We start from the raw sequence: 10,751 nt of genomic DNA, 5'->3' as shown, positions 1-10,751 counted from the left end.
AATTTTGGAGAGTTCAGAGACTATTATGGCTAAGTCAAAGATGCTCTGTGTTTGAGAGGGTTGGAACTACCTGCTATTGAACCTATTCTGATTGGTTCCACCCTGATTGTTGTTGAAGCCTTGTTGGAGCCTCTGTAATTACTCCTTCCACTGAAAGTTAGGGTGATTCCTCCATCTCTAATTGAAAGTATTCGAATAGAGATCATTGTTGAGATTTCTCGAGGAGTTTTTCATGTAATTAACATGTCAGAGGGACACTTCCTGATCATCAGCTTGAATCTCTCCCAAGCTTCATAAAGGGATTCTCCATCTCTTTGTTTGAATGTCTGGACATCCACCCTAAGCTTAGTCAGCTTCTGAGGTGAAAAAATTTGGTTAGAAATCTTGTGACCACCTTGTCCCACGTGTCCAGGCTCTCCTTGGGCTGAGAATCAAGCCACTGCTTTACTCTGTCTCTCACAGCAAATGGGAAGAGCATGAGCTTGTAAACCTCAGGGTTCACTCTATTCGTCTTCATAGTATCACAGATCTGCAAGAAGTTAGAGATGAATAAGTTGGGTTCCTCTTGCGAAAATCCATAAAATTGGCAATTCTGCTGTACTAGAGTGACCAACTGTGGGTTCAACTCAAAATTATATGCACCAATAGCAGGTACGGATATACTGCGCCCAGAGAATTCAGGCGTGGGTGCAGTGTATGAGCCAAGCGTCCTCCTTGCTTGCTCATCAGCATTCACATTTCCACCATTGGTGACCATGGTGGGTTCCTCAGCTTCCTTCTCAAAAGTCCCCTTGAGATTACTCTAGTTTGTTGCAAACGTCATCTCAAGGTCTTCTCAAGCTCAGGATCAAACTCAAGAAGGGTTTTCTTGTCTCTGTTCCTGCTCATAAACAAATAAGAGTCAAAGAAACTTGGGAGTCTCTATGTGAGAGTATAGAGAACTCCCTGTCAGATATCCTATGTAAAAAGAAAAAAATAAAATTAAGTAAGCAATTAAACAAATAATTCGAAAATAAGAATGCAAAAATAACCTAAAAATTTTGAAAACTAAAAGGATAAAAACACTTGAAATTTCAAAAATAAAAAGAGCAAAACACTAATGGGACACCAAACTTAAAATCAGAAATTAAAGAAAAATAAACAAGGCGAAAATCAAAAATTAAAAAGAAAAAGTAAATAAACAAATACTAATAAAAATACCTAATCTAAGAAACAAGACAACTAATAGTTGTCAATCACAAACAATCCCCAACAATGACGCAAAAAAATATGGTGCAGGATTTTGAATTCCCATAGCTTAACCGGCAAGTGCACCGGCTCATCCAAGTATAATACCTCAGGTGAGTGAGGGTTAATCCCACGAGGATTATCGGACTGAGCAAACAATGGTTCTCTGGTTGGACTTAGTCAGGCGAATCAAAAAGGGGTTTGGTGAGTTTCAATTCATATAAACAATAAATAAGCAATAAAGAAAGCAATAAACAGGTTTAGTGTAAAAACAATATGAGAAAATAGTTAAGGTTTCGAAGATGTTTATCTTTTCAGATTAAAATTTCTTACCAACTATTTTAACAATGCATGATTCCTTCTATGGCAAACTATAAATGTCTAAACCCTAATCTCTTAGTGATTTAGCATCCTCTAACCTTCATTAACCGCTACTCTCATGGTCCCTTAATTCCGATTAGAGGGTTAAGTTCAAAAAACTAGTTTAGCACCACAAAAACCCTAATTACCCAAAGCTAACAGGATTATATGTCACATATCCCAATTAGTTCGTGTAATTAGCAATCCGGGAGGAATTTGTTTTCAAGCTGTAGTTTAAGCGAGATAACTCTCTCGAGAATCACAAGAACTCATGTAAAAAAGGATCATACTCTCTTTCCACCCAGTTCATGAGATTAAGAACAAAAATAATCCTTAGAATTGAATCAAAACATTACTTAAAATAGAAGAATAATAGTTCTAACCCATAGAAATAAACAGAGCTCCTAATCTTAACCAGGAGGTTTAGTTGCTCATGACTTACAGAGAAACTAGGATTCTAAAAACGTGCCAAAGAAAGAAGATCCTAGACCTAAGTGATCTCTTCCTTTAAATTCTAACCTAATTTGAAACGGAAATAAAATAAAATAATAAATTCTAAAACTAAAAGATATTGTTTGTAATTAAAAATTACAAAAGGAAAATAAAATAAAACTAATAAATGCTAAATCCACTTGAGAAGTCTAAATGAGTGTGATTTGGACTAAATGCTGGCATTTAATGCCAGTTTTGACATTAAACGCCCCAAGGGGAGTGCAACGTTGCTGGCCCTGAGTCCCCTGCTGGTGCTAAATGCCAGGGTGCTGACAACTTTCTTCTTTTTAGCCCCAAACTCCGCTAAATTATTCCGAATTTCACCTAAAATCATAAAAACACTAAAACAACTCAAAGTAGCATCGAAAAGAGGATTTTTGCACTAAAATTAAGTAAAACTAAATAAAATCTAACTAAAAACAGCTTAAAAATGCTAAAAAAGGTATAAAATGCTTACACATCAAGAGGGATAAGAAAGGCTTTATATACCATATTAGCATTTGTGTTTACCGAGAATGTACAGTGAAGGATCTTGAGAATCAAGAAAGATCGAGAAGCAAGAAAAGAATGAGAGGAAGAGAGAGTATGTGTTGAGTGCACAAAAGACAAAATATGTATATTCACCACAATACAGTATTGGACTTTACACCAATATATACTAGTCCAATAGACTTAGCTTTAAGTAATACACTCTCCTTTCGTAAAGACATAGATATACTACCAATAGTATTATAATACGGTATAAGATACAATTTAGTGTTTCATTGTCACAGTAACAATTTATGGAGGTGAATATATGGAGGATGGGTGCATCCATGTTCTTCGTTGGACAGAGAAATCACAGGCGGCAAATTGTTCGGACTTTGTGACGTGTATGTCTAGCATATATACCAAGGTAAATTGCTAGAGAATGGTAGTGTGTCCCTGGTTGTGGGAGAAATCGTTTAGCTTGGCACGAAAAGAGGCTGTCCGTGAAGAGTTCCGCATTACAACTACAATACTCAGATTCACTTTATACATTTTCATTTCACAAACCACCACACCCATTCACACACACCCTTCATGAAAGAAGGAAACGAAAGGATGGATGATAAACCCCATTTGTAGGGTTTATCTTGTGCCTAATTTAGGAGATTTTATGACTTTTTACCCACATTTATTCAATGAAATAGCATGGTTTCATGGTTGTCTCCTTATTTGTGCTTAGATATGAAAGCATGCTTTTTAGGTCCTTAATTAGCTAAATTCAATTCACCTTTGATTCCACTAGATACATTGATTTGTTTGTTAAGTGATTTCAGGTTAAAAAGGCTAGGAATGGATCAAAGGAGTGAAGAGAAAAGCATGCAAAATGAAAAACACATAGAAAAAGCCAAAGATTTGAGAAACATCATCCACGCGCACGTGCACGGTATGCGCACGCGTGGATCGCAAAATCTTCAGGGACGCGCACACGCACTATACGCGTACGCGCCGGTGGGCGCACGTGATTTTTTAATAGAAAACATGCCCAACTTTGGCACCAATGCATTTAAAGGACCAAGGATTGAAGGGAAAGGAGAACCTAGCATTATTTACACACATTAGGCTAGTTTAGTTTAGTTTTAGAGAGAGAAGCTCTCTCTTCTCTCTAGAATTAGGAGTAGGTTTTAGATCTAGATTAGAATTTCTTAGATCTAGGTATAATTCATGCTTTGATTTACTTTTCCTTTACAATTTCTTGTTCCTCTACTCTTCCTCTCTTTAATTTTGTATTTCATTCTTGTAATTGCTTACTTTGTTGTTGATGCACTCTTTCTTCTTCTTTTTTCCTTTTAATGCAATTTATATTTTCATGTCCCTTTATTGTTTGTTTGATTTGTTGTTGTTTAATTCCTTGCATTTGAGTAGTGTAGATTTACTTTCCTTGCAATTTTACTATGCTTTCCTTTTATGCCTTCCAAGTGTTTGATAAAATGCTTGGTTGGATTTTAGAGTAGAATTTTATGCGTTTGGCTTGGGAAGGTAGCTTAGGAACTCTTGAGTTACTAATGTCCAAGTGATTGAGGATTGGGAGCCATTAACGCTAGATCTCACTAATTAATTTGGTGGAGAACTAGGACTTATGGACTTGGATTGACATAGCTCACTTGACTTTCCTTTACTATTGGTTAGAGGATGACTTAGTGGGGTTAATCCTTGCCAATTGTCATGTTGTGGTTAGTGATTAGGATAGAGATCCTTGACCACCAACCCTTGCCAAGGCCTTTTTGTTATTTGAATTTTCTTGCCATTTACTTTTCATGTCTCTTACTCCAAAAACCCCAAAACATACCTTATAACCAATAACAAGAACACTTTATTGCAATTCCTAGGGAGAACGACCTGAAGTCCCAATACTTCGGTTTATAAATTTAGGGGTTTGTACTAGTGACAAACAATCTTTTGTATGAAAGGATTATTGTTGGTTTAGAAACTATACTTGCAACGAGGATTCATTTGTGAATTCTAAACCATCAAAAGTCCTCTCATCAAAATGGCGCCGTTGCTGGAGAATTGTAATGGTGTTGTGTTATTGGTTATTGTATATATGTGAATATTGTAAATAGCTTGATTTTTTTGGATTGCTTGCTAGTCTTTGCTAGTTTAGGACTTTGTTTCATTATTTTTCTATTAGCTTTTGAATTTTATTTTCTCTTTTCACTATGAATTCTCACTTTGGCTATGAGTTTGGTTCTAAATATGTTGTAGGAAATGAGGGCCACAATGAGGATGTGTATCAAGGATGGGACAATCAAAGGTATGAGGAGCCATATGCATATGATCAATCTTCATGGCAACAACCTCCACCAATACACTATGAACAAGAGCCATTCTATGATGCATATCAATCTAATGGTTATGGTGAATCTCCTTGTGACTTTCAAGAACCACCACCATATACCTATGAGCCATATCCTCAACATAGCCATCAACCATACTCATAAGCCCCTTTTCACCAACCACCTTCATATGACCCTACTCCTTACACACCATACCAACCACCTTTTGAGCCATATGAGCCACATATAAAACCACCACCATTCCAACCTCAATACTTCCAAGAACCACCTCCAATGTATGAAAATTTTTAACCATAAGATGAACTCTACTTCCCACCACAACCTCCCATGGAAGAATACTCATGTCCATCGATCCAAGAGCCATATGATTCTACTCATGACATCCAAGAGGAACAAGAGTCAAGGGATCGTCTCAAAGAAGCCTTGGACCAATTTCAAGCAACCATGGAGTGTGTTGTGCAACAAGTAAAAAGAATGGAAAATATTGAACCACCACAACTCTACCAAGAAGAACCACCTTCCTACTATGAATCCTTCTCCCAAATTGATGAACCCTTCTATCTACCTCAACCTCCAATGGATGACATCCTTGATGTTCTTGTTCAAGGACAAGAGGAGATGAAAAAGGATGTACAACAATTCACGGCCGCCTTGGACGAGGTGGTAAGCCGGTTAGCATCCCAATGCTTGAACACTCAAGGAACTCCCATGGCTACATATAGAGAAACAAATGAAGAGCATAACATGAAGGAGAGATTGTTAAAGAATGAAGGAAGTTGCTTTGTATTAGAACAATTGGAGGAAGCCACAATTGTTGAAGAAGAGGAAGAAGTGGTTGAAGACTTAGGAGATGCGGAACCACCTTGGGAATCTAGAATTGAAGAAAACTCCTCCAAGATGATTGAATTTGATGCTAAGGACAAATGTGCACAACCTCCAAGACATATCCCTTATGAAGACTTGGATGGGATAGAGCAAGAATTGAATTCCCTTGGTGATGGAGATCAAGCATCAAGTCTTAGTGGTGAAGAATCCTTTGGGCTTGAAGAACCCTCTCCTGGTGAAATTGAAGGCAATGTGGAGGTAAAATTCTCTCACCTTCCCATTTATGATTTGAGTAAGGGAAGAGGCTTAGATAGAATTGATGAACAAAGGATTGAAATTAAGAGATCTTGTGAAGAGGTGGGAGTCCCTAGAAATAGAAGAACGGGGGTTGGTTACGCTTTGTCAAGATCTTTGGAAGCCTCTTTGCCTAGGTTGCCATCTACTCCTTCATTTGAGTGGGTGAAATTCATTTCTATTAGCTTTATTATACCACTTGAATATGGTTTGCTTGAAACGGATGGTCAACTTAGGATGCTTTGTGGGATGAAGCGTAAAAGAAAAATGTTTCGTGGTTGGCGTTGCAAATCAAGGCTCATTTTGGTTGATACTTCAAGAGTTGAATGTAAAGGTTGGAATAGTGCTCAAATAGATTGGTCTAGGAGGATTGTTGGGCACTTCATAGAGAATTCATCTTGCTCACCACCCGAATGGACTAATAATGAGAGTCAACTACAAGACGGGTGTGAAAACAAAGTATGGGACCCCGGATTACAAAAAGAGGATCAATTTCGAGAGCCCCAAGCTTGTGAAGAACTCCATCAACACTTGGTGCAACAAGTGAAGAATCTTGGGGCACAATGGAGGACCAAGCATTGGTGGATGTTCAAAGATAGCTTCAAGCACAAGCCACCTTAATGAGGAGCTCCCCATAAGTCCAACTTAAGGACAATAAACAAAAGTGCTAGGTGGGAGACACCCCACTATGGTAACTTCTTTTCATTTTCTCTTTTTGTACATATTGGTAATTAGTTTAAATTCATGTTTTTGGTTGATTTGTTGAGTATAATTGGTAGTTTAGTATGTTAAATAAGGTTTTATGGTGTTTTGGTAGCTGTTTAGAGGTTTGGAATGCATGGATTGGTGCAAAAACATAGAAATTTTTTTTTTGAAAAACAGAGCACCATCTGTGTGACTTTTAAGAACCACCACCATATACCTATGAGCCATATCCTCAACATAGCCATCAACCATACTCACAAGCCCCTTTTCACCAACCACCTTCATATGACCCTACTCCTTACACACCATACCAACCACCTTTTGAGCCATATGAGCCACATATAGAACCACCACCATTCCAACCTCAATACTTCCAAGAACCACCTCCAATGTATGAAAATTTTCAACCATAAGATGAACTCTACTTCCCACCACAACCTCCCATGGAAGAATACTCATGTCCATCAATCCAAGAGCCATATGATCCTACTCATGACATCCAAGAGGAACAAGAGTCAAGGGATCGTCTCAAGGAAGCCTTGGACCAATTTCAAGCAACCATGGAGTGTGTTGCGCAATAAGTGAAATTGTAGGTTACTCAACTAAAAGGAAACATCTGAATTTAGAAGTCCAACAAGTAAAATGTTAACAAAATATCTAAGTCCAGCCAAATTACAACAACCAAATTCAAGAAAATTACAACACCATATCTTTAACCCAACAACACTGGATCCAAGGAAAAGACGCAAATCTGAGGTTTCGACTATATGATGGGCACATAACTAAATATATATAATATTATGTCATGTATCGTAAATAGCATGTGAGTTGCAGCATTTAATTTGAACTGTAACATGTGATATAGGGAGACAGAGCTCTACCACCGTGTTTTGAAGCAATTTATAGGCATGAATTAGGGTCTTCATGCTACGCAATTGATGAGTGGGATAATTGCTTAGTGGTGGATATAGAGAGTAAAAATAAACAGAAGGCTATAATTAAGGGTTCATTCGAGCTGATTAGGAATTTTATTTTGTCGGGAGAGGAAATACTATACAGTTTACCTATGCGGGTTTTGGGATATTTTTCATTTCACTTTTCAATGAAATGAACCAACCAATTAAAATTTTTCCTGATAAAAATTTTTATGTAGGGGACCGATTAGACCAAAACACACTGAACAACGTCAAAAGAGCATTTCATCTAGATTACAGTAGCAATAGTAACTCTTCCTCATCTGATGTTATGATACTGTTCGGGTCTAAACCATCCGAGCTTTAAGACTCATCAGATGAGGATGAAGATTCAACAATGGAGGGTAATAACCCTAACAATCCAGTAATTATGTCTAATGAGCTCCCAAGTCAACAACACTTGATTCCTTTTGGGTACATTGAGGCGAACCAGCAAAGAGCTCAGAGCAGCTGGAAGGAGTCAATCCCAAATTCGGTGATTTGGTAACCTTAGAGGGTTTCCCAAATGATCCCTCTCCTTTTGGTACAAACCCAGTGTTGGATAATACAAAGCACATCCGATATAAGACATGAATAAAGGTGGAACAACCAAAAATTAAAAAATTTAAGAAAGAATTTATTAAAATGAAACAATATGTGCGAATTCTGTTTTATACCTTTTCAGAACTCAAATCTGAACCAGAGAGCTCAAACATTCCAACTATTGCAGCATCATCACAAACACGCCTCACTGGATAAGTCCCTTTGAATTTCTCCATCCCAACAGGCCTATTAAGAACCTTGAACAGCATAGTTTTTCCAACAATTTCTTCGAATATAGGAGGAGACTGTATGCCAAACACAACCTATGAACAATATAAAATAGACACAACAGAAAAAATGAATCGGTAGAAACCGAAGGATAAGAAAACTCTTTAACAATAAAATCAGCACATAAAAAGAATATAGCATTCGAGTGACTTACATCAACATCCTTAAGATGTTGTTCAAATAGCTGGGCACAAGTCTTATTCAATAGGTAACTTGCCTCACGATCAAAGAGGACAAATATAGATAGACCAGTGGAATCCTCAACCAACATCTTCACTCTAAACCTGGATTTTTTTAAGATGCACATAAATACTGGCCTAAAGTTAATAACTACGCAGAAATAATTCACTATTTAACAAAGCACAAAGAAAGCATTGTAAAATATTTATACCTAGGAGTCACATTTGTAACATGTATGTTGCAAAATTGACAAAAGTAAATTCCAGATTCTGCCTGAACACTTCTGCCACACACACAAGCAGAGTACCACCAAGGACCATCCTCAACTATTTCAGCTATCTTCGTTAGTACAACAAAAGTTCCAGCCTAAAAATATAAGACCATGTCTATAAATGTTAAGACATTATAACCAAAGATAGTTGTAATACAAACTAAAACTGAAAAACTAAAATAAATACTAACAGAATAGTGTTTTCAAGTACAAAAGAGGACAAAAGTATTAATATCGTTCCAAAATAAAGCAGTATTTACTAACGAATAGAAAAAGAAAATTTAACATAAATTATCAAGAGTAAACATGATAAATTAAACTGGTTCCAACCCGGTTGTTATCATCAAGCGACTTCACAGTACACCTAGGTGTGAGCTTCATAAAATCTTCTTCTATTCCGATATTTTTTTCAGATCCAACAATGCCAATGGGTTGGGATGCCCCAACTCCATGTGGAATAGAACTGTTAACAAATACAGCACCAACTTAAATAAGTAAACAATGACAGCAACAACAACAAAAAACACAATAGAAACTACATGTACAAAAATACCTTTTCTAAAAAGCTACCACCTCTGGGACGTCAAGATTAAATCCAAGCTTTGATGCAAACATAACATTCTGAAGTCCAACTCTACCTAAAAATAAAAACTAGATACATTGGTTACAGGAATATAGTGGTAAAACCAAGTGAACTTGGATAATTGACACACTTGAAATGAAATTTACTTGATACAAACCTCTAAAACCCTAACTTTGGCAAGTTGTAAAACCACAACTGGCTGTTCAGCATACCCAGAAGACAGAAATCGATTAAGTTCATCAACATATTCACCAAATAAGGCACACCAAATTCTATGACTGAAAACAACCAACAAAATCACCTACACTATTAGAAACTTGACTATACAAACACACCGAAAACAAAAAAGAATCTCAATAACAAGAAGAGGTAGAAATTAAAGAACGCTAACTCATTTTCAGCAAGTTCTGTCACAGCCATCTTCATCTTCTTTCCATCTTTATCATATTCTTTCTCTTCCGGCACAGAGACCAACAGACCCACCACATCTGAAATAAATATTAAAAAAAACTATTAGGAAATAATGACAATAAAGCAACATTCTACAAATCACAAAGAAACAAGACTTCAATCATTCCAGACAAAAAAAGTATGAGCAAATAGCACAACATACCAACTAAGAAATCAGAATCCTCTTTGGTTTCCAAAAGTTCAGTGAATGGAGAGATTGTAAGAGCAGATTTTGGAATAAAATCGCAGATAGCATTACTGACAGTGGTCCTGAACTGGAAAATCAGATGCCTAGTGGCCCTATAAGATCCTTGGTTTGGCACAACAGAGAAGAGCTTCATTACATATACTCGACCCTTGGAGAGAAGTTGTTTGAACCTGTAAATCATAGTCTTCCGAACAGTAGCTTATATTTTGCACCCCTACCAATAAACATAAATTATACTAAAAATCTGATAAATGACAAATTGAATAAACAGAAAAACAAATTTAAATGAAACAAAATTTCAGACCTCGATATAAAAAAGGTAAGGAGAAACACATCTACATACAAAAAACAAACAGCCAAAAAATTTTAACAGATTTAGACCACTATAACTCACAGAATCATCAACCAAAATTATCTCCATGGAATTTGGGAGAAGCTGACCAGTGAAAGTAGGAACAGTCCAAAGCCTAATCACCCTAACTTTCAGGTTCCATGCTTCCTTCTCAGGATTAATCTTATTAACCATATCCATGGCAGTTGTCATATTGAA

General features: G+C 36.8%; 2 protein-coding genes across 2 annotated transcripts; both read right to left on the bottom strand.

The window, feature by feature from the left end:
• Positions 1-349: 349 nt before the first annotated feature.
• On the bottom strand, positions 350-757 carry LOC148548179 (uncharacterized). Its single transcript, XM_088495587.1, has one exon. It carries the CDS (start codon positions 755-757, stop codon positions 350-352), a length of 408 nt encoding a protein of 135 aa, XP_088351713.1.
• A 7,129-nt stretch (positions 758-7,886) lies between these two features.
• LOC148548178 (uncharacterized) lies at positions 7,887-10,382 on the bottom strand. The gene is made up of 9 exons (XM_088495586.1): positions 10,157-10,382; positions 9,935-10,031; positions 9,701-9,821; positions 9,534-9,598; positions 9,291-9,423; positions 8,901-9,055; positions 8,664-8,793; positions 8,356-8,544; positions 7,887-7,901 (listed from the first exon to the last, which is right to left on the bottom strand). The coding sequence occupies exons 1-9, from the start codon at positions 10,380-10,382 to the stop codon at positions 7,887-7,889; spliced, it is 1,131 nt and encodes a 376-aa protein (XP_088351712.1).
• Positions 10,383-10,751: the final 369 nt, after the last annotated feature.

The sequence above is a fragment of the Arachis ipaensis genome, chromosome B8, assembly GCF_059453495.1.
Source record: "Arachis ipaensis isolate K30076 ecotype BB chromosome B8, ASM5945349v1, whole genome shotgun sequence".
Taxonomy (NCBI): Eukaryota; Viridiplantae; Streptophyta; class Magnoliopsida; order Fabales; family Fabaceae; genus Arachis; species Arachis ipaensis.
This window is presented reverse-complemented; position numbering and strand designations above follow the sequence as displayed.